At 38.6% G+C, this 24,265-nt stretch overlaps 3 protein-coding genes across 5 annotated transcripts in view; 1 reads left to right on the forward strand and 2 right to left on the reverse strand.

Annotated features, from left to right (window-relative positions):
• Positions 1-10,374, reverse strand: part of LOC104947906 (ras-related protein Rab-5A) — a 21,531-nt gene extending 11,157 nt beyond the window's left edge. The window contains exons 1-5 of one of the 3 annotated variants that reach the window (XM_010774040.1): positions 10,201-10,374; positions 7,984-8,209; positions 7,039-7,190; positions 6,013-6,135; positions 5,684-5,777 (exon numbers count right to left, since the gene is read on the reverse strand). In XM_010774040.1, the coding sequence (XP_010772342.1) occupies positions 5,684-5,777; positions 6,013-6,135; positions 7,039-7,190; positions 7,984-8,149 (535 nt within the window). In that variant the 5' untranslated portion in view covers positions 8,150-8,209; positions 10,201-10,374. Of the gene's footprint in view, positions 1-5,683; positions 5,778-6,012; positions 6,136-7,038; positions 7,191-7,983; positions 8,210-10,176 lie in introns of all 3 variants that reach the window. The other 2 variants (XM_010774022.1, XM_010774032.1) reach the window with 2 other exon arrangements.
• A 354-nt stretch (positions 10,375-10,728) lies between these two features.
• efhb (EF-hand domain family, member B) lies at positions 10,729-16,036 on the forward strand. The gene is made up of 13 exons (XM_010774048.1): positions 10,729-10,967; positions 11,109-11,168; positions 11,372-11,515; positions 11,862-12,036; positions 12,213-12,323; positions 12,463-12,592; positions 12,724-12,804; positions 12,903-12,970; positions 13,103-13,257; positions 13,649-13,856; positions 14,528-14,752; positions 15,350-15,531; positions 15,887-16,036. Exons 1-13 carry the CDS (start codon positions 10,899-10,901, stop codon positions 16,031-16,033), a joined length of 1,755 nt encoding a protein of 584 aa, XP_010772350.1. The 5' UTR covers positions 10,729-10,898; the 3' UTR covers positions 16,034-16,036.
• Positions 16,037-18,730: 2,694 nt separating this feature from the next.
• On the reverse strand, positions 18,731-23,243 carry LOC104947933 (uncharacterized protein C2orf47 homolog, mitochondrial). The gene is made up of 5 exons (XM_010774058.1): positions 22,697-23,243; positions 22,208-22,279; positions 21,850-21,976; positions 20,974-21,118; positions 18,731-19,216 (listed from the first exon to the last, which is right to left on the reverse strand). The coding sequence occupies exons 1-5, from the start codon at positions 23,105-23,107 to the stop codon at positions 19,132-19,134; spliced, it is 840 nt and encodes a 279-aa protein (XP_010772360.1). The 5' UTR covers positions 23,108-23,243; the 3' UTR covers positions 18,731-19,131.
• Between the last annotated feature and the right edge of the window lie 1,022 nt (positions 23,244-24,265).

Raw genomic sequence — 24,265 nt, forward strand, 5'->3', positions numbered from 1 at the left:
GTCCATAACATACGCCTGCCCGTACCATAACCCCACCACCACCTTGGGTCACTCGATTCACAACATTACCCTAACCCTAACCCTAAGCATCTTGATATGCCACACCTGTGAGGTGGGATGGATTATCTCGGCAAAGGAGAAGTGCTCACTATCACAGATTTTTTCAGATTTGTGAACAATATTTGAGAGAAATGTTGATTTTGTGTATGTAGAAAATGTTTTAGATCTTTGAGTTCATCTCATGAAAAAATGGGAGCAAAAACAAAAAGCGTTGCGTTTTATATTTTTGTTCAGTTGTATATACCCACATGACAGCTCAATTGTTAACTTTGTAATTCTACTCCACTACAATTCAGAGGTTAACCTGGTATTTGCCCGAGATTATGGAATTAAACAAATAAATAAAAACAAGTATGATTGGGTGTTATTGGTGAGTAAATAACTTGTGTTATTCTGAAAGAATAACAAATTAGAAGGAAAAAAAGATTGAAAAAATACAGATTTCAGTATTCTGAGGCTCTGAGCCCCATTTATTTTCCTTACAGACGACAACAAAAGTCCGAAATTATACGATTTAAAATAAAAGCAATAATTGTGGCTTGCTATTGAGTAAGAACATGTTTTTATGAACCACACAGCTTCCGGTCTTCCAATAACACGTAATGCCGTGAGACTACCAATAGAAATACATTGCTTTTAAAATCGTGCTGTGCAACACAAAAAAAAGGTGAAAATCGTGTTGGTGAACACGAATCAATAGATTAAAAATCGTGTTGGTGAACACGAATGCCATGAGACTGGGTTGAAATGTACTACAGTATTGATTGGCCTTCCTCCTTATCTTCCAACCATTTGGAGGCAAACTTGCATTTCCCCATAACGATGTTGTTTAACAACCGGCGTAAACGGCAGTGAGCGTGCGATGTCCTGTTCAGATGACGTCAAATCCAACGGGATGCCATAAATAAACTACACAGAATCACACTACACACCTACGCAATGATACATTCAGGCACACTGTAGAATACAACCTCTTTGGACAATTTATATACTTATTGAAAACAAGCTACGAAATGTAATACCTTGGAAAATGCCGTTTAATACTTTTTAAACGGCATTTTTTAATCAAGTACTTTTAATCAAGTATTAAAAGTTGATTTATTTATGTACTTGTCAGTACAGTAAGCTAGAGTTAGCATTAGCATATTGAATGTTTTCTTAGGTAATGTGGAAGAGTTAGCAGTTTTTAGATGTAAACCAGACCCTGGAGCTTTCCTCCATAACTACAACATATCTTACTAGATATATTCGGTATGTTACACAACCATTAACACTTTGTCAGCCAGTGCTACGAGCTAACAGATACAAGATGCCAACAACATTTCAGATACTTCTGATATTAAGTCATTTGGTGCCTGAGTAACAGGTAGCCTACGGTAACAGGCATGGTTACATTTTGTAACAGGCATGGTTACATTTTGCTGATTTTCTGCTAACGTTAGCCATCTTGATGCGCAATGTACAATCTAGCAGACTAAAGATGGGTGGGATCAATAAATTGTAAATGAGGGAGAAAGAAAAGTGCTTCTAACCCTTTTTCAGTTTCAGAGACACATTATTAACAGAATATTAATCATAGCAAAGTATTTTTTGTACTGAAAGACTCCTTCTACAGGGTATATGCAGGAATCCTGAAGTCAAATTTAATACCTTTTAAGACCTTTTTTAAGACCCTTTCCATACATTTTAAGACCTCATCGCCACTTCGAGTTTCAACCTGTTACGTTGGCGCAAAATGTACAACCCAGTCTCACGGCATTACGTGTTATAGGAAGACCGGAAGCTGTGTGGTTCATAAAAGCATGTTCTTACTCAATATCAAGCCACAATTATTGCTTTTATTTTAAATCGTATAATTTCTGACTTTTGTTGACGTCTGTAAGGAAAATAAATGGGGATGGGAGCCTCAGGATACTGAAATCTGTATTTTTTAAATCTTTTTTTCCTTCTAATTGGTTATTCTTTTCAAAATAACACACTGTTATTTACTCAACAATAACACATAATTATTCTTGTTTTTATTTATTGGTTTATTTCCATAATCTCGTGATTTTTTTACGTCCGTCAGGAACTGAATTTCAAAATAAAAATAACCGGAAACAGACGTAGGCCTCTAGGAGTTTAGGATGGCCGAAGACACTACACTACCCATAATCCCCAGCTATCGTTTAGGACTACAGTACCCGTGATTAATCTTCAAGCTCTGGGATTGGATGTTGGAGTGGCAGTGCGCCAAGGTTAGCCTAGCGTCAAACAGCTGTTTGAAATGGAACGAAACCACGCCAGACTATCCAAAACTGGAATCGAACGCCCCCCCATACACATGCTGTTGTGTTTCGCAACATGTTCTATGGGACGTCTCTACTGAACGTTTTCGTTTTTCCCACAATTAGAAGTTGCCATGACATTGGTGTTATCAAATGTAAAACATATAATAAACTGACATGGGCGGAAAATCGCTTGTGTCCATAATGTGCAGCATTAATATATACCCACATGACAGCTCATTGTTACTTTGTAATTCTACTCCACTAGAATACAGAGGTTAACCTGGTATTTTTACTCCACTACACTTATTTGAGTTACTTTGCAGATTCTAATTAATGATGTGAAATATAAACAACCCTTGAATCAGACTTTAGTTACACCTGAGTAAAATTCAGGGAAGGTGATTGTCAAGTGCCAACAATCAATTGACATGAATGGAAACGAGTAATAAAGTATATTCATTACTCGTTATTCTCTACTAATAGTTAATTAAAGACTGTATAATGGCTATTTTGCACATCCCTTTCAAGATTTTCAAAGGTTATTTACATATACACAACTACGTTATATGCAATGAATGAAAATCTTGGGTCACAGGTTCCTCAACAGCGCATTAGAAGACATCTATCAATATGTGTTCCGTAACCAGCTCCACCAATTAATGTCATATTCTGCGCACATTTATTATACTATCCACATTACATAAGAGTCATAATTCATCATGTATACCATATCAGTTAAACTAAGTGCTTCAACATAGTAGCATTGCAGGAAAAGAGCAATATAGCTTCCAGCACGTACAGCTTCTTTGCAGCTTAATATTTATCGTAGACCTACAGTACCCCTAAAGCTTTTTTTCTTATTAAAAGAAGACCTTTAATCTAAAGTATATATTTGGATGTTTAAATACAAGGCTTAATCGTTTGTCGTTTGCACCTCCTCATATTAATATCTTCTGTACATCCTGCACTAAACTCGTTTTATTGTAGAGATCACTTACAGTACTTCTGCAATTTTATATTCTATATTGCATCATTGGATCCTTCTACTATTCCCCCTATGAAAGTATGTACTCTTAATATTTTTTTAATCAATATAACACATAAAAACATAATTCAAATAACGTGCTTTAAAACACTAGGCGGTGCACACAAGATACAAACCCACATCCATAATAAGCTTTGTATTATTAGTGTAGGACCTTATGATACAAATCTGAAGATGTAGCTTTATATCAATATTTTCAGGAGACACATAATTTTTACGGGCCATATTCTATACAATTTCAGAACTCCAGTATTACATCTTATATTAAAGAAATCAGTATATCTTTAAAAACTACAAAGTCTTTTATTCAGCGGTGCAACCGTTATGGTGTAAATATAACCGTATCATGAATTAGATCAAAATGTAAAATCAGCCGAATTTACTATTGATACTGCAAAGAGACGTATTGTGTGAAGAAGAAATTGAGATGTTGTCTTAATTGTTGATATAGTTATGATCCACGTCAAGTATTCAGTTCGGCCGGCAATTTCTTACCAGTTTTTTCCAAAAGGTCTTCTCATCCGCGGCCCTATACAAGAATAGAAGAACTAACAGCAATATCTGAATATTTAATCGCCAGCCGAATGTGTATTACTTCATGCCGTTATGTGATACTCTTCAAAGAGAAAAGCAAAGAACACTCGGATAAGTATTATTTTATTCTTTTAAAGTTTCTGATTTCATATCATATAACAGCCGCCAAATCCCAAACATGCATTGCGGCTAAAACATCCAATCGGCGAGCTAAACCATAGCTGAGGATCCTGGTACATCGCTCGAAATGCCTACGTCTGTTTAACGTATTTTATTTAAAATTCAGTTCCTGACCAGCAACGCCAAAAAGCCAGAGATTATCGGAAAGCTAAACAAATAAANCTTGCGTGGAGCCCCAGATCGAGGGAGATTATCAGTGGTCTTGTATGTCTTCCATTTTCTAATAATTGCTCCCACAGTTGATTTCTTCACACCAAGTTGCTTACCTATTGCAGATTCAGTCTTCCCAGCCTGGTGCAGGTCTACAATTTTGTTTCTGGTATCCTTTGACAGCTCTTTGGTCTTGGCCATAGTGGAGTTTGGAGTGTGACTGTTTGAGGTTGTGGACAGGTGTCTTTTATACTGATAACGAGTTCAAACAGGTGCCATTAATACAGTTAACAAGTGGAGGACAGAGGAGGCTCTTAAAGAAGAAGTTACAGGTCTGTGAGAGCCAGAAATCTTGTTTGTTTGTAGGTGGCCAAATACTTATTTTCCACCATAATTTGCAAATAATGTCTTTAAAAATCAGACAATGTGATTTTCTGGATTATTATTTTTCTCATTCTGTCTCTAATAGTTGAGATATACCTAGGATGAAAATTACAGGCCTCTCATCTTTTTAAGTGGGAGAACTTGCACAATTGGTGGCTGACTAAATACTTTTTTGCCTCACTGTATGTACATTTCGGTTCACCGGTTAACCGTTTTTTGGGAGGTCGAATATACATTTGCTTTCAAATTCCCATCCCTACCACCAAACTCAATGTAGAAACAAACATAACTGTGATTTGTCCCCGTGTAAAATGAGAGTTAGGTGTCGTCAATTAAGAACAGACTGTGCTTTAGAAGAAGGCTAAGCAGGCAACATAAGAGGAAACACCTGTGTGCATGGATTGTGAAGGGCACTACTGCAACACTGTTTCTCAGCTCAAACTACTTCAACTACACTGTGAGCTGACAGGTCTCATTTTGCGGGAAATCTTTGTAGTTTCTTTTTGCTGAAAAAAACAGTGTTCTTCATATGCAAATTCTGCATTGGAGTTTAGGGGCTCAAGCAGAGCACAGGGTACTTAAGACAAACTAAAGGGCCAGTTAAGCCTGCATCTGTTGTTCAAATTAGATGGCTCCACCTCATCCTTTATTTCAACAACAACAACAACAACAACAACAACAACAACAACAACAACCAGGAGGTTTTCAAAAAGATTGGTAGACCAGTTCATCCAAGTTAACATTATTAGAAATTACATTCAACACACCAGAGTAAATATTTAACAATCATGAGCTTAATTGTAAATATGATACAGCCAGATACCTTCCATTTATCTTTGAACCTGTGAAATGGAGGCGAATAAATAAAGACTCCATGGAATTTTAACCTAGCCTCCATTATGCATAACTTGCTTTTTCATTGGTCCATTTCATGTGACAGTGATCACTGAGGCACTAACAAACAGTACGGCAAGTAATACAGAGTTCTGCTTAATATATATATAAATATATCTTATAATACCTGGTAGACATCAAATGTTTAGGATATGAAAACACTTACCGATGGCCATGAATATCTCATTGACGTTCATAGAGGTCTTTGCTGATGTTTCCATGAAAAGCAAGCTGTTATCATCTGCGTATGACTGTGCGTCCTATAAAGGGAAACCAACATTAAAAAGTCATTCATTAAGATAACCTTACAGTCTTTATGGTAAAAAAACTAAATGTGGAAGAAGCATGTAAGGTAGACAGGATTGGGCCGTCTTTCAAAGTGTTTCATAAATAGGAATCTATCTGAATATTTTATGTTTCCCTCAACAGAAATATCTGTAAAGAAGTTATTGTTTCTGCATAAATTGTTAGTATAAATATTTAAAGAACACCAACCTGGAAGTCCAGTGCTCTCTTGTTTGCGAGATCAGCCTTGTTCCCAGCCAGAGCTATTACAATGTTTGGACTAGCTTGTCTCTGCAGCTCTTTAACCCAGTTCTTCGCCCGTACAAATGACTCCTGGCAAGCAAAACAGGGTTGTGGGGGGAGGGGGGGGGCACTCAGTTAGTGAAAATAACAATAAGACCCATGTGATGGAAGGAAGCGGACGGGAGCCCTCCTATGAATTCTGGCTGTGCTTCTGCTAATCTTTTGATCAATTGCCCTGAAAGAAGCTTTGGATGGAATATGAAACAAAAGAAAATGTCCTCAGGTAAAAAAAAGAAGCAGAATTGTACACAACATGGGAAGAAGGATTATATACACAGCCATGCAGAAGTTATGCAGAGCACAAAAGAAAATTAATTCAATGTACATTCCTGTATTCTGAGACCTGAAATGAAATGAGTCTTTGTTCAAAGTTTTGACTTTGATCACATACGGTAACCATTATTTCTGCAACTTGACAAGAAGTGTCAGAAGGTAATCAATACATTTCTGTGCTTTTGTTCTTTCATAAAAGTGAAGTTGAACAAAGTTGCTGCTGACTTTGTCACAGAGATACAATCATAGCTGACAGTAATGTTGACGTTTAACTCTCATGCATGTACAATTTACAAATAGAATGTCATTTTCAGATGCCATCACCATTTCTGAAACTAACAACTTAAAATGGACAATATATATATGGGTATATATATGTTGGAGAGTTGTCATGTGTAACCTTTTTTAGAGTGCAGTAACTATTGTACTTACTATGTCTATATACATTGTCTTCATAACACTATGCTGTTGGGTGTGAACTCAACTTTTTTTGTCAATTTACCAAAATAAAAATGTTTGGGCTTGACTGCTATTAAGAAAATGTAGGATGAGACCATCTCTATCTTTTCATCAGTCACAACAATGTTGGTCCAGCTCTAGTTAGTGAAAGCATCACTGGTAAAAACAACCACATGACAGATAACAAGGCACATGACTCACCTCATTTGTGATATCATACACCACAATGGCTGCCTGGGCACCTCTGTAGTACATAGGAGCCAGACTGTGGTAGCGCTCCTGACCAGCTGTGTCCCAGATTTCAAACTTGACTGTTGTGTCGTCCAAACATACCGTCTGAGTCAGGAAGGCAGCTGCAGGGGCACAAAGCAGAGGAACCAATGACAAATGGTAATGTAGCTACTGAGCTATACAAAAGTTAAAATGTAAAACCAATGCTGGAGGCACGAACAGGCAGATTATATGGTTGACTAAATCCATATTTGGAAAACCGGGCACTAGTGATTTCAAACATGTTTTATACTGATAATCCAAAATCTGGATGTGAGCTGCAGCATAAAATATGGTGGGATTCAATCGAAACACATTTTTAAATTTGTATTTACTCTGGGATGACTAATTGACAGCAAAACAGCCTGCACACTTTCATAAAATGTATATATGCCGGTGTGGGAATCGTACCAATTACCTTTGGGTCACAAACCTGGAATTTGTTTTAACCTTTCAATATCCAGTAAGCAGCATGTTTGCCAAAAGGCAATAAGTGTTAGATTCTGAAGATAATAACTGGCTGCTTTAATCTGACGTAGATTCCTGGAAATACCAGGAACTAGATATCGAGATTGAGGAATTCAAATATTCCTGTTGGCCATTTTCACAGTTACAATTCAATATCCCCTTTTATCTTTTGAATGCTGCTTTGGTCTTTATGTAATTTGATGTGACATTTTTCACCATTCCTGTCAGTTACATTTCCTATATGCCAGCACCACAAATGCACATTTCGTAATCTATTTATTGATATGTTTACACCCTTTTAAAGATTATATAGATTATCATTTCTCATTTCACTGTGACTTGTGTGTGATCTCTGAATACAATTTTTCACAGGTAAAATCCAAAACATGACCATATCAAGGTACATACCTCCGATTGTGCTCTCTTGGAATTCATGAAACTGTCCCTTGACGAAACGAAGCACGAGACTCGACTTCCCCACGGCCGACTCCCCTAAAAGCACAAGTTTGAACTGGCAGATCTTGTTGCCAGCATTTGGCCCATTGGGTCGCGTAGCTCCGCCTCTACTTGCCATGTCAGACTGCCCTGTCTCTTCCTCAGGACGCTAACACACTGAGAAAAGTGTAGAAAATACCTGCGCAGGAAAGAGGAGAAAAACAAACAAAGTGTCAATGGAATATGTTTGGTTCAAATTAAATGTACGTTTTTTTTTTTTTAAATAAGCAACATTTTAATGTCTTCAACTATGAATCAGAATGACATCAAGCACACTGATGATGTGTGTGCAAAGGGGATCAAACCCGCAATCTCTAACAAGTAACCTATACAGCCCAAGTTGCCCCTTTTAGCCTTAAATCATCAGATTAGTTGTTTCTCTTTGGGTTAATGAGCCTTAAACAGAGGCTTTAGCAAGGAAGCATAAAAATGGTACAAGCAAAACCTATATTAACAACTCGGTTTTATGTAACAAAAAACATTTCCATTTGGCTTGATGGAGAAATTCTGCTGCTTAACTTTCTATATTTCTTACAAAGTATTACAATTTTGTCCAGGTGTGCAGCTCATTAATGACGTATATCAATTCCCAAATCGCGAAGTGAGAAACCCCAAAAAAGTTCCTCAATAAAAATGACTAATTACGCCATACCTGGTTTATGCTGTGATCGTTATTTTTTTTTTATACTGGTGAACCTTTAAGTCAGAGCCCTTTTCAAATTCAAAATAGATTATACCATACTTTAAGTAGCATTTAATGACAACAAATGTAGTGTTATTATTGTTGGTGTACATGATTTAAGAAAATGTAGAATAAAAAGATAACCATCTTTTGGAAACTAAAACAATTATGTATGGGTAGAATTGGAATTTGGAAACATGTCAATGTCATATGTTTACGCTGGGGTTTTAATAGAACCTCTTAGAATTAGCAGAGCAAACCCGAAAACCTACATGTAACAGACGATACAATGATTGACCAATGGGTGGAAATCTACTGTACATACAGTCAACAAGAGTTTCACATTATCAGCCACTGTTTTCCATTTCCAAACAATAGTTGGTTGCTTGCCATTACTAGCGGAGCAAATAAGTGTAACAGGTAGGACAAAAACATACTAGGGTTGGCTAATGTGTCACATTTCAGCCTGACAGAAACCCCTACAAGTTGCCAAAGTTTCTCACCTGTACCAACTGAACAACAAGTTGACCGACTGGTGTTACTGAAACAACAAACCACTAACAACTCCTGCTTGTAGCTTTAAGCAATATGAGGCAGACTGTCACGAAGGAGATTAGAATCACACGGGTATGAGCACATATGTGGGAAAACGTTGCAGGGTCTGTACATATAAGGTGTATAACAACATCAACCATGTTAACTAGACAACAACAGATTCTCTCTGTAACTTATACATTTCCCTTTACAACCAACCAAGTAAACACAGAGCATCAGTCCAAAAATAATAAATGTGAACTCGTTGAAATCGCATTACGACACGCAGTTAACCACAAATAACCTGTTATGTTGTTGTTGACTGGCTCGCATTAGCAATTAACGACTGCTAGCCGTAGCAGCATAGCTACCTAACGTTAGCAAGTTAAACATGTCAAAACCAATAAATTCCTATAAGAAAGTACACCTTTGCCAATGTAACGCTTGTTTCAATCTGGGCAGTATCGTTATCACCAAGATCAAAGATACTCGATTTGACATCCCACTCAACATAACATTGGAGAATGGCAAAACACAGATGATGCAGTTTTGGGTGTGTACAGCTAGTGACAGCTAGCTAGCCTTAGCTGCATGACGTTAAACAAGTGAACTCCCTCATCAATCAGTGGACAAAATAGAGCCGCTTATGTTAGATATATTATATCACACGTAGGTAATCTTAACATGACGACTGATTCCGATTGAGTAGCCGTAAAACGTTAAATTATTATGCTAACTAGCTTGGCCCTTCCAGTGTTTGCTAGCTAACGTTAGCTAGCCAGATAATAGACATGGGCTGGCTAACACAGTGAACGTTGTTTAGCAGTGGCCGGGAGGAGCCCTCCGGACAGCCATTAGCTAGCTGGCTAACGCTAATATTAGCTACTCACCTACCAAAACAGGAAGCTATTTACTGTGAATGGTGTCTTCAGGACAATCTTCGTGGCACTTTAGTGTCTGTTCACAGTGTTTCGATGACCCAGACAGCTACCGTATCGTTAGATTTCATAAGGCTCCGCGATGTCCCTCTCCCACTTATTTCAACTTCCCTTTTCGCATTGTACGAAGGATGATGACAGATCGTATGACTGGAATTGACAATCCGCCTACGTAATGCTACGACGGACCAATAATATGTTAGGATTTTTTCCCAATTTACTGGTAGGCCTATGTGCTTTTCCAAAAAAGTACAACACAGAAAATAAAAGACGATGAAGACTTGCAGAGAGGAGTTATTTGCTGAGAGAAACATCAACTCCTAGGTTTAAAAATAGCATCTGTCCAGAAATACCAAAACACTTTTTTCTCATATTCGTGATTAATCGAGTATCAATTGACATCAAGTCATAAAAATGTCTTATTATTAAACATGTTTGTATTTACGCAAAAGTTATTTTAAACTAACGTTAGCCTTTATCAGTGTTTTGAATTGAATTTTCTAGTGTTGCTTAGTAACGCCAAAACAGGTGCACTAGTCCTCAGTGCCTGACTGCAGAATGTGGGGTAACGTTAACTTGCTTAGCTAGTCAGTTGAATAAAGTTTGGTTCTAGGTCGAGAAGGAAAAATACTACAATTGAATTGGTTGCTGCTGCATGTAAATTAAAGTGAAACATGACTGACGGAAATACCTCTCACCAACCGAAATATAACTTCACAGACACATGTCCAAACATACCGACGGTAAGTCGATTTTAAGATGCTAGCTAATTTTGCGTTAGCTTACTCCTGTGATAAATGTAAACGTGCGCAGTAGCTAACTCAAACTTTGCTTTGGTTGTTCCTGTACACTGACTACTATATATTTGTTCCTTTTGAAACCAGGCCGGGAAACTTATACCTGAAGGAGACAGGGCTAAATCCTGCATGCAAGAAGCAACAAGGGTACGTTTTATTTTTGGGTTTGCATTTGTGTGTTTAGCATTTTCCCTGTGGTGGTATAAGCATGGACTGTATGGGGTGCAACGTTTGCGTTTTGGCACAATTGAAACTATGAAAATAGTAAGGTAAGGTGGCAAACAGATTTGATATATTTTGAATTTACATCTGCACTTTATCTATGCCATGTCAACATTTTTCCTTTCCAGCCCCCTACCCCACCAGTGGTAAGGAAGTTCCGCAGCAGCACCCATCCAGAACTAGGAGCTGTCAGAGTGCACCAAGGAAAGGCAAATGATCCAGATGTTGCCAGTACCCTTGTTCATGGCATCAGCAGCAAAACTTCCCTCACTGTAAGTACCACACACAAGCAAACTCAATTTTTATTGGATAAAAGTGGCAAAAATAAGGGTTTTTATCATATACTGTATATAAAGGTTTTTACTTTTCACCCAACAATTGGTGGGCTGTTTAGGTCAATAGCACTCAAAACTAACAGTGTGTTGTTATTATTACTTAATGCCTCATTCAAAGTCTGTAAAATACAAAAAAAAAGTAGCTTATGGATCAAGTTAGGAAAAGAAGATCACTGTCAGTTTTACTGTTCAGTATTTATTTTTGCACAAGCTGACTTTACATACAATTATTAGCATACAACCAAAACACAGATCTAACCTTTTTTCTACCTGATTCCAACAGGGCAGAAGTGTGCTTAATCCTCCTCAAAAGACCATGTTCCAGCAGAAATTACAAGAGCTCAGTGAAGCAGTGTACACCTCCAGTAAAGCCCCAGTAGGCAGGTCGCATGATCAGCATGTTGGACTCCCCCCCTGGACTACAGACAAAACTACATATGGTGTGAAAACAATTAGAGGTATGTGAATCAACCGGACTATATTTTAATTGTCCGTTAACTGCAAAAGTCAACCTTGTTCTTGCGTTACTATTTCTATTAAATGACCAGATTTAATTAGTTTTATGAATAATTATAGTTAGAGTGGGAAGGATGAGTCTTCTTTTTTTTTTTGTCTTACATCACTTTGTTCCCAGGGTTGGATGTGTATGAGATTATTAACCCTTCGAAAACAGCGGAGGAGTTGGAGAGGGAAGCTCAGGAGGGACATGAGTCTTACATTCGTAGCCACAACGCCTATTTTGTTGGTAAGACGAAAGGAAAAACAATAATTAGGTGGATAAGGCCTTTTATTGTCACTACCTAAATTAAAACTATTTGTGCATTTTGTTGCTGATTTTTAAATGTGATGTCTGCCTGTCACAATACAATTAAAATTCTCTCCAGGTGAGAGGATTGATAGAAAGTATGACATGGGTCACTACAGTAAAGACAGCAGGTTTGGGATCCTCACACCTCATTTCACTGACGGACGTACTATTGGCAAAACTCTCCACTGGCTGGGGGAGACTAAGAAGTAAGTACTGAATTACGTGGGCACAGGTGTTTTGTGGATGATTTCCATGATACTAGCTATTGATTCGTTACATAACTAACTTAAAGAAAATTAATTGTACTTGACCTTGCATTTATGTTATTGTGCCATAGGTTTTACAATCCAAAGCCTGTGTGGAAGAGATCTGGAAACAGGGAAACGAGGCTGCCACAAGCTGGAAAAACTAAGAATCTGTAAGTTTCTGTCTCACTACTATTGACCAATTTTTTGACTATCCTTTACTAACTAAATAATGTTGAACTTTATCCTCGCTGTAAAACTATATTTTCAGGAGAGGAATTACCTTAAATCTTCAACCAGATCACACCTTTGGAAATCTCTCGCAGCCTGATGAATTTGGTAGAGTCTATGAATCTTTCCCGGGTTATATATTTGAAAACCAGCAGATGTAGTGTTTCCTGAAGAACAATTCATAAACTGGAGCTTTTGTGTTAAAGTCAACAAATAACATTTTGCCTGCTTCATGCACAGATGTTGGAGCTCTGCTCCACTGCACAGAGCCAGATGAATACATTAGAGACCGAGACGGACAGCGCAGCCTGGTCAGCGCAGTGCAACACTACCTGAAGAAAGTCAACTTCCAAAACTTCCCCTCCCTGCTGCAAGCGTTCAGACATTATGACAAGGTATGGTTTCATACTTCTGACCATTCAACTTATCACATTTAGAATAACTTAAAAAAATACAGTGACACTGTTAAAGGTGTAAAAATTTGACAAAGCATAATTTCTCAAACAGAGTCTTTTAATATCAAAGAGTTATCAATTTAATTAGGAAAATCGCAGGTGTTATAATTAATTAAAATGTTTCACTTAGGCCTTCGGCAGTAAATATTGCTGCCATTGGTTACACCTCAGTTTGACGTGTCAAAATGTCTCTGGTTTGAGTTAAGGCCAGGGATATGACCCTGTTGTTTGGACGTGTGATAAAGTAACAATGCTACTACCTATCTTATCTTGGTCTCACTCTTGTCAAACATCCTGTAGTTGTAGCCTTTTCGTTCATGTACTTCTCCAGGCAGGCAAGGGAATGATTGACAAAGAGGACCTGCAGGCAGTGTGCCATCAGTTCCACCTAGATGTGAGCAGACAGGTTCTGGATGCCCTCATGGACTACTGCGACACAGACAAGGACGGACTAATCAACTTCCTGGAGTTTTCCAACTTCCTCAACTGGAAGGACAAGATGCCCATCAACCGTCGAGAGCAATGCATTATCACAAATGGTCAGTAAAATGCACTGTAATGTATAGATGTATTTACTAAGATGCTATCCAGTCAAGGTAGCCTACAAAAGATCCTTTCCTAGAACCGCTCTGCTTCACCTGAACATTTTGCTGCAATCATTTCACATGCACAGTTCTAAGGCACTGAATTAAAAAAGCAGTTAGGATATTTCAGACTACAAAAACTATAACGTGAGAATGTGGAAGTAAAATACTTATGAACCTAAGATTTCAAGTCATAGAAGTAAAAGTGAACCAGTTAGGCTATCAGTATTTTGAATAAGGATGCGATGCGAGGTGCAATGATTAGGACTGCCACCTCTCAGAATGAGGGTTTCAGATTCAAAACTGCTAGCTGGCTTGGGCCCTTCTCTGTGTGTTCTCCTTGTATTGGCGTGGGTTTCCTCTGGGTTCTCCAGATTCCTCCCACAATTTAAAGACATGCAGCTCAGGTTAATTGTTGATTCTAAATTTTCCGTAGGTGTAAATATGAGTGTGTATGTTATCTGTCTCACCCCTCCTTTGCTCCAATGTCTGCTGGGATTGGCTCCAGCCCCCATGCAACCCTGAATAGGATAAGCGGTTACAGTTAATGGATTAATGGATGATGCAGAGGTTACATGTGGAGGCTCATTTTCTAAATCGTTTCCTATTTAATTTGTCTCCCGCAGAGTGTGAGACCAGCACCCTTCCAGCTGACATGGAGAGGAAGCCTTTGTCAGAGTCGGAACAGCTTCCTGCCTCGCGGGCCCTCGTTAAGCCTGAGGACCTGGAGCCCTTTAAGCCAGGCTGCTCACTGAAGACCCTCAGGACCCTCAGGAGACCCAAGGCCTCCCCAGACCACTTCATGACCTCCTCCAACCTTATCGGGTCTGTCAGTGATCCATGCACATCAAGTAAGTCAGAAATAGAGATGTGTGGTGAACGATAGCTAGAGGAGCATACGCATTATCACACAGTGCTACATGTGGGATGTGGACTGAAGAAAATAAAAGACAAAATGGCTGTAGTAACTAACAGTATAATACTAACAGTATTTGAGTCTATTGATACCCGGCAGGTGAGAATTGTGGATAACAACAAAACATATTCGAGACCAAAATGTGCTTAGTATAGATGAGGTGAAACAACCAAGAACTGCAATAAGCAGATTCTCTCCCTTACATGCAGATATTTTCAACAAGCATGACCCAATTGAATTTGCATTTGTGTAGGACATAAATATTGTAAGTTAACTTATTAAATGTATTCTTGTATATGTAAAGTCTCACCACATTATATCGTCGTACTGTCTAATAACAGTCATACTCATATTAACTTGAAATTGCTTAAGTGTTTTCTTGTGCACTCATGCATTCATTTTATTGCTAAAAATACTTGTTTGATGACATTTGTATTAATATGCAACGGTTTTACAAGCAGAAAAAAATACTTATTCATATTTTCCCATACCCTCATAAACCATGCTCATCATGCGGTCTCTCTTTACAAAGACAGCCGCACCTATGGGGTCCCGTCTGTGCGAGCCGACCTTCCAGCGCCACGCATAAAGAGAGTCAGTGACACCAACAACTACGGTGATTCATCCACAGCTGGAGATCTTCTGCATCCATCAGTCCATGCCCTTCAGGGTGTTCACGAGAAACACTTCTTCTTACCTCGCACCAAGAAGGAGGTAGGCACTATACTGTACTTCAAAATAAACTGTGAGTAAAGCGTGTGATGGACTCCAAGGAGAAGCCCCAATACAATCCATGTCGTGGCAAATTGCTTTTTCTAGGCCTACAAAAACAAAAAACAAAATAAATAATTATAGTGTTATTAATATGTGATGGTGGTCCAATGGTTTATACTAAGATTGGTCATTATTAATCTCCAGTTGCTGGAGTGTGGCAGTGTAGTTATAATCTAAAATGACTATGAAAAACTAAAATACATAAATCTTTCAGGTATAACTTGTACTGTATATATCATTTCTTTAGTAAAATAAAAGGTTTTTAAAGGCAATTCTCTCATCCCCCTCGTCACAGATTGCAGAGATCTTCAGGAATGTGGGTGTTGATGTGTCCGAGGAGACGTTCGAGGAAGCTTGGAAGCTGGCGTCTATGAAGCATCAAGACGGGGAGGTTTGTGTTGAGGTTTTCCGTAACACACTCAAGGAAATAAAAGCAATATAATACTCTAGCTGTCTTACCAGCAGTCTTTCCTCATCGCTAACATGTGTTTGATGCAGTTTAACATACAGCTTTCAGTCAATAATGCATCATTGAGCATATTCTACACCCATAAATAAACGTATACCCATCAGGAATATGGTTGGGTTTTAATCTTAAGTACAAACCATTCTAATAACAATAAGGTTCATATTTGCAACCCCAAAACATTACACTGTAATGATGATTAAAGTTAAAGTCCACTCCTGGTTTTGAAATCATAGATTGTGTTAAAGTCTTTACTTGTTTGATTTAAACTGTCTTTGTTTCGGCCTGAATTGTAGTAGCGGTTTCCTGTCAAATACATTAAAAAGATTCAAACACATGACACTGTATGGCATAAAAAATGTCTTATAATGTAAACACACCAATGCTTAAGAAACAATCTAATCAAAAATATTTAGCCTTGAAGTGTTTTTAATCTATTTCTGATTTAATTGCATCTTGCTTCATAACAAATCAACAAGGCATTTTCTGACCGTCCGAGAATTCACAAGTCATCTCACAAAGTATTTAATAACAAATTCAGAGATAAACATGTCAGCAAACAAAAGAAATGTTTTTCCTATTACATGTCTGTTTATTGAGAATCAGTGTCTCAATTAAAGTGACAAATAGAATTTCATGCAAAGAAACGTCTCATTTGTCATGTCAAAATGTTATCTTTTCTTAGTTGGAAGTAAAAAAAAAAGCATTCTTTTGTTGGTATACCTAAGCTGCTGTGAAACGTTGGTAATCTTTAATTCATTGCTCTGGATTTAACAATAGATACTGAGTAAATAATGAGAGGTAGGTTATCATTTTTTTTCTATCAGCGTATTAGTTTCAATTTTCAGGCTTGTAATTATATTAATCAGCCATAAAATGTGAGTCTGATAGAGATAGCACAATGAATTGATGGCGTCTTGGAGCTGAGACACGTGCAGACATTCAAACAGACACACTTTCAAAGAGATACAAGGAATTGTTTGCAATCTGTTTCGCTAACCAGATTAATGAATCAGGTTGGCTGGCAGCCTAGACTGATGCACATGTCTGAAGATTACGAAACAGTCAAATAACTAATAAAAAAACCATTAGCTTTTTGTATATTCATCACTTGTTTTTGTTTTCTCGTTAATTTCCATTAAACTGAGTGATGCACAGGCGAGGTAAATTGTTTAATGTGCTCTCACCATATCCATGAGCATATTGACATGTGTTAAGCTAACCGCACTCATTTAATCTCATTATGACTCTGGGAGATGCTCCACTGGAACCAAAAAACCCCCACGCAAACTTCCACAGACCACATATTACTATGCAGGAGAATTAGAATAATCCTCTGCGTATTTCATTATGCATGAATTAACAGCCGCTAATGACAGAATCGTCTCTGTTTGTCAGATATGTTGTCAACATAAATAATATTGCAGCAAGGTTTAACAAAATGGGATGACACGCAGCATTCACAAACCTGTCAGACGTGATGGTTTTGACAATTGACATATTTCTGGCAATGGCCGTGGGCCCAGACACAGGCTGCCTTTGAGTTATTTCAACTGGTGGGGAATTTTCTGGGAGAATTTGTCACTCCTGCTTGCAGCGATGCAGCACAACAATTTAACTTGGTGTATGTTTTGATCTCTTGTCGATCCTTAAGGAGTTGCTGGAACAGTCAACAGGCTCGCCAAAAAACATGAACCAGGACATACGCCTCCTCCTGTTTTCTATGCAAATGGTATCATTTACACTGAACAAAAATATAAATGCAACACTTTTGTTTTTGCTCCCATTTTTCATGAGATGAACTCAAAGATCTAAAACATTTTCTATATACACAAAATAACCATTTCTCTCAAATATTGTTCACAAATCTGTGATAGTGAGCACTTCTCCTTTGCCGAGATAATCCATCCCACCTCACAGGTGTGGCATATCAAGATGCTGATTAGACAGTATGATTATTGAACAGGTGTGCCTTAGGCTGGCCACAATAAAAGGCCACTCTGAAACGTGCAGTTTTGCTTTATTGGGGGGTCTGGGGGGGTCCGAAATCCCTCCCTAACCCTAACATGTCACCCATCTCCTTCGCATAGAGTTGATCAGGTTGTTTATTGTGGCCTGTGGAATGTTGGTCCACTCCACTTCAATGGCTGTGCGAAGTTGCTGTATATTGGCAGGAACTGGAACACGCTCGTATACGCCAATCCAGAGTATCCCAAACATGCTCAATGGGTGACATGTTAGGGTTAGGGTTTAACCCTAGGGTTTTCGGACCCCCCCAATAAAGCAAAACTGCACGTTTCAGAGTGGCCTTTTATTGTGGCCAGCCTAAGGCACACCTGTGCAATAATCATGCTGTCTAATCAGCATCTTGATATGCCACACCTGTGAGGTGGGATGGATTATCTCGGCAAAGGAGAAGTCAAGGCATTACTCCTGTGTAAAATAAAGGGTGAATGGTCTGGTGTAAAAAGTGGAGTGGAAAACATGTTCTCAGTTGTCATGGAGATGTCTCAGTTGTGATCATGTGACCACATTAAGTATTTAGCTTGAGTCTTGTATAGTAAATGGTTACTTATGTCACATGACCAAAGTCCCAAACTTAATTTAGGTCATGAGGAAACTCTATTCACAGAGGAAGGCTGAGCAATATGGAAAAAAAAGTGTTACATGGAGCTGGAGTAAGGTTTTTATTTATTTGGCTATATCCATTCAAAAGCAATTTTTTCAACCAAACGCATTTCAAAGCCCAGAAAACCATCCGCCCCTTCATATACTTATTCAAAACTGCAGCTGATTTATGGAGTTGTATAGGAGTCCAAGGACTATGAACTTTCATTTTTTCTTACTGTGGTAAATCACTTGAGGTGGGCATTAAAGTCGTCTGAGGACGATGTTCAAGTAGTAAGGTGGAATCATCTGTACAGTTTGGAGGTCTTCAGCTGTCTGAACAGCTTCACTGTTACGGCCCTGGGTCCCGTGATCCTGATTCACAGTTCTTCAATCTGCTGCTAGATACATTCAGCCATCACTTCTTCCCTGTTAACTGACAAATGTCCTTGCCACTTTTATTTACATCACTCTGCCAGTTTCCAGTGCCAATGCCAAATGGTTGTGACCTTCCATTCAGGATAGGCTCCCTTTGTCAGCTCTCGTTTGAATCTGGAAGTAAAGGGGAAGACATGTTTAACCTGATCTCTGACTGGTTCAAATCAGATACTGGAAATTCAGAAGAGCATCCTAAACTCAGTGTCAGTAGTGTAAACAGTACTGAAGTAATACGCAGATTTACACACCTACTCCGTTTAGACCAACTGTTTTGAATACTCAACGTTTCCCAAAGCATTTTGAAGCCAATCATCGGCAACATTTTAATAAGAGTACAGATTACTAGGACATGGCACTTGTTTACAACTTCTGTACCTCATTTAACATTAACAAAATGACGGGGAAATACTACAATTGTTTTAAAATAGTCCCTGAATCATAACAAAGCATACAAACGGCAGGTCTTTAAACCATCTAAGTTTCAACTCAAACTAAGTTCTAGTCTCACCTAGAAACAATGAGGTAAGGATCCTGAAAATAGCTTCCTTATCCTGCCGAACAGTCTGTTTGCTAGCCTTTGGGATAACATTTGAAGTGTAACAGGCTTTCTCAGAGGGGATTTCAAGACCTGAAACAGTAGGAAAGATAATCTGGCTAACTAGATAGGCGGGCATTAGGTAGAATAGCTACACTATGTGGTCCAGCAACTAACAGGATTACTGATGGAAATGGAAAGAGGCTTTGACTGAAATGATTTCGCTTTCCTGCTACACTGGCAAATCATATCAGTGGTTCTTTAGACTAGAAGAAGAACAACTAAAGTAATGCAGAAACAGAATAGTAAAATGTTCACAAGTTGTTACTTTTTGCCCATGACTTCATCAAGACATGACAGGACTTTTCAGTAAAGAGCCACAATAATGCTTGCATGATATTTGGCACCTTGAGTGAGAGACGTAGCAGTGGCACTTTATTGAGTTTATCAAACATCAAGGAGAGTTTTTGTTCTCTCGTTGTATAAGATCCTATTTCCCAATGTCAGACAATGCTCAAGCATGGAAAAAGACAAGACATTGTGACAGGACTTTTGTTTGCTCACATGTGGTATGTGTAGCATTTTGCTGGATATTTAGAATCTAATTTATTCAGTTGGTTGAATAGAAAAAAAAAAGAGGGACACAGCTGGTCTTATTTATTATTGTGCTTGTTCGAGATTTACTTTATTGGACCTCCTTTCCTCAGTTGAGCTTCACAGACGGCCCGGGTGTCTGTTAATATTTGGACAGTATGCCATGATGCCTCACTGTGAACTTACAGAAGTATTACAGTGAATACAGATAGGATCATAGGATTACCTCTGGCCTGGCTTTTATTGACTTTTCTTCCCATCAGTGCTTCTATTAATATTTTTCTTTCTTTAAAGTGTCTTGGCAGCATTTCTCCAGTGAAATAAATGTCACTTTCACTCTTTCCCCAAGTGAGGCAATACATATTAGATAAGACTCTCATCCACCCACACATGACACTTTGGAACATTTCTCCAAAATGATCCTTTCTACATACATATGAACAATATTTACTTCGCTACCATCAGCTCTGTGGCTCTGTTACCCACCCAACAAAAACAGACAAGCCATATGGAAGGCTTGCAGGTAACTTTGAGGGCTTGCCAACATGTAATTAAGTCTCTAAGTAAATATTTGTACTTTTTTTAAGTTGGGAGAGATTTGGCACCCAACATCTGAGCAAATTATTGATCTAAAAGAGTTGGCATGAAATAGATTTGAACATGTCAAAGCTGAATGACGGGAGATTTGATTGCAAGTAATACTTATATGGGCGTCTGTGCAGACGATAAGCTGAGCGCTTACTCATAGACTGCTGTCACTATTCTCTTCTGTGGTACGCCATCTTCACTAGAGGACACTTTGAAGATCTTTGTACTCTCTGGGTCATCCGGGCCTTCATATGTCGACATGTGCCAAAACCTCATGACGATGAAGCAGTATGTTTTACCTGTAGGAAACAGAGACCAGACAGCAGATCACTTTGCAATACAGATGGTAGGAAACACTTCCCCTCAAAGGCATATCAAGTATTTAAAGCAGTATACTTCACGATCACACCTGAAAACTGACATTTATGTCCACAATTTCTACAGTCAACCCTCTGATAGTTGTTTTTTTGTTTTTTTTAAAAGAGCAAACTTTAGTAATGCAATCTGAATGGGTGCAAGAAGGTTCATACAAGCATAGTGTGAAACAAAATGGATAACACTGGCGAATGTAATTTTTTTTAGTTTTTATCTTTAGCATATTATTTATTATATTATAACTTAGTACTTTTTTTAGCATATTGTTGTGTCGTTTGTTTATTATAACTTAGTACTTTTTTTTAACGCATTTAAGATATGCAACACTAAGCTGTATGTGGCTCTTTCCTGCTGTAACGCTGCAAATTTCCCCTCTGTGGGACTAATAAAGGTATTCTGATTCTGAAAACAAATGACAAAAAGAGGTTGAACTGAATAGAGAATGATGCTCCCGGTCTGAAACTTAGATCATGAGTCCATGACACCATCCTTGAAAGGAAAGCATATACAGTTATATTACTTTTTGATGAATAGAAATATAGTCTGACTTGGCAGTAGAGCAGTTCAAGGCCACACTGATGGAATACATATTGCAACTCATGTGTTCTCAACCTGTGTGTGTGTAACGTAGGAACACTGATCGCACCAAACTCACCATCTTCATCGAAAACCACGGACACGTCTTCCGGGATCATAAATATAATGTCATCCATTGCGATGGCTAGCTTCTGTCTCTGAGCATCAGTGAGAGACTTGCACATCGCTTTCACATGATCTATTGTCTGAAATGACAAAAGATCATTAAAAAAAGAAAAAGAACAATAGGTATGATTAATCCACAATCACAAACTTCATTGTTGGACTCTTTGTGATGGATGTTGACCTACATGTATGAAGGCTATATTATTCTATACTGTACTTTCCATTGTACATGGGTTGTTTTTACAACTTTATTTGATTATATTTTCAGTTAGTATGTGTGTCCATGTACAGTATGGTGCATCATTTGTTACCTCATTTGACGCAATTCCCACTAGCGTGTGGTAGCTGCCCCTGGACATCATGTCGGAGACGTGGACCAAAGCCTGGGATGGTGAGGAACAACAAGGTGATCTATCTGCCTGCATCATTGTCGATGTTAGTGACTCATGTCATAGTTATTTTAATGCAATCATGTACTGCCCTTGAAAAAGAGATCAATGATCTCAATGGGATTCACCTGCATAAATAAAGGTTTGAAATGAAATGACTGCAGTACTGCAAGTTGAAAAGCTTGTATTTGTCTTAGCTCGGTTATAGTTGGAAGACAACATGTGTGCTTGTCAAACTTTTTTTTATTTCATTTTTCCTTATCTGCAGATGGAGTTTGTCCAGATGCAATTTAATTATAGAGGTTTTAATTTCAATTTCTCAATTTGTATTATTTTATTTAGACCTGAAGAATCAATGTTTATACTGGTGCAGTATTAGGAAATAGAAGACCTACTACCATCAGTAGTTACCTGCTTTACTCCACTTTCGAACTCCTCAGAGTCTACGTCTAAGTCAAATTGCAGATAGATGAGACACATAACAAATTTGCACCGGATCCATGTGATCGGGTCCGGGTTGCCGACCACGGAGACACCGGGGTGACCGGCGGCGCTCCTCTGCTGCCAGTCGGCTCCCTGTGAGCTGAACGGTCGGTGTGACTGTCCGTCGAACACGAACCTCCGCCTAGACAGTCTCCGGACTGGTGCTGCGAGCATCCCGGTGAAAGGACGCTGTGGACAGACACACACCCCCGCCCACTGCCCGTGCTCTACCGGCCTTTCGCTGCAGGTCAGGCTCTTCTTCCAGGCGCAGACCCCGAGAGAGCGCGCCGCGAGGCCGCCGAGCTCCCGACAAGCCGCGAGGCTGCTGATCCGCTGCATCACAGCGAGGAGCAGGCAGCGTTACCGGTGGGCTTTAACCACGGACCGGGGCTGATACAGCCTCCATCGCCATAGTTTGCTACGGTCACCTTATGCAACTCACCCCATGCTTTACCCATAATCCTCCTCGTCATCACTGCATTTGCACATATAACTGCTGCCTTCAGGTACTGTTGGAAATGCAGAAACTATATTATATTATATTTTTCTGTTCCACCTACACTTCTCAGAATGGCTGGAGTGTTTATTTCTTTGACTTTTTCCGCTTATATTTTGTAATATTTAGTTAATTCTCATATATATTTTATTTTATATTGATTTAACACACTTTTGCTGCTCATTGTCATGCAGGGTGCAACATTAACTATTTTTGAACAGGCCAATGGCTAGTGAATGATAACATTCTACCAGCCACTCATTAGATTACCATTGCTTTGTTGGCTGGTGAGAGAAGCAACTCTACTAGCTACTTGCATATTGTACCTACATTTATCTGGTTGATTGTGATGATTGTGTTCACTCTTGCTATACCACCATTTATCAATCATTTTATTTTTTTCAGGGACAATGAACATTGATGAACATCATTGTTGTCTATGTGCCAGTAGGAGGCAAAAGGCAAAATGTCTACTATTGTTCCTTCCCCTTATGTTGAATTGGCCAATAAATATAAAATAAAACACACAACGTATACAATTCAAATGAAAGGAAGCAAAACATGAACATCTGAACAGGATGAAAAGCTTAAAGGAGTAAGCCAAGCATCATGCAAAGAAGGGCATGTAGAAAGCAGGCAATTATTACAAATCAATGTTAAGCCGACAATCAGCACCAACAGTTATTTCCTTCGGGATAGTACAAAAGTTCTTGATTGAAAAAATCTAAATTAGGGGAGGGCAGAAAATGGAAGTATGGAGGCTTAATGTTGAAATGCACATTAGGTATTTCACATTATGCAAGCAAACACATATATGTTTAGTATGTGGGGGCTGTCAGCTCTGACAGGATGACTCATGCTACAACATATGACTAACCAATGACAACAAAGCCATGCAAAACATTTGTAAAGCACATAGACTAACTACATACTCATACCTTACTTTATGTGCTCACTTGTTTGCAGCTAAATCAGTTACACAATTCATGTGTAGTCTCTGT

Source organism: Notothenia coriiceps, unplaced genomic scaffold (assembly GCF_000735185.1).
Source record: "Notothenia coriiceps isolate Sejong01 unplaced genomic scaffold, NC01 NC01_scaffold00000339, whole genome shotgun sequence".
Lineage (NCBI taxonomy): Eukaryota > Metazoa > Chordata > Actinopteri > Perciformes > Nototheniidae > Notothenia > Notothenia coriiceps.

What these genes read in the sequence shown, in the direction of transcription:
- efhb (XM_010774048.1), top strand. Translation starts at nt 10,899, where the DNA reads ATGACTGACGGAAATACCTCTCACCAACCGAAATATAACTTCACAGAC. An exon ending in CGTTCAGACATTATGACAAG is followed by an intron (nt 13,258 to 13,648) that starts GTATGGTTTCAT and finishes GTACTTCTCCAG; the next exon opens with GCAGGCAAGGGAATGATTGA. An exon ending in GCAATGCATTATCACAAATG is followed by an intron (nt 13,857 to 14,527) that starts GTCAGTAAAATG and finishes TGTCTCCCGCAG; the next exon opens with AGTGTGAGACCAGCACCCTT.
- LOC104947933 (XM_010774058.1), bottom strand. Translation starts at nt 23,107, where the DNA reads ATGCAGCGGATCAGCAGCCTCGCGGCTTGTCGGGAGCTCGGCGGCCTC. An exon ending in TCGAAAGTGGAGTAAAGCAG is followed by an intron (nt 22,280 to 22,696) that starts GTAACTACTGAT and finishes TCACCATCCCAG; the next exon opens with GCTTTGGTCCACGTCTCCGA. An exon ending in TGGGAATTGCGTCAAATGAG is followed by an intron (nt 21,977 to 22,207) that starts GTAACAAATGAT and finishes TTGTCATTTCAG; the next exon opens with ACAATAGATCATGTGAAAGC.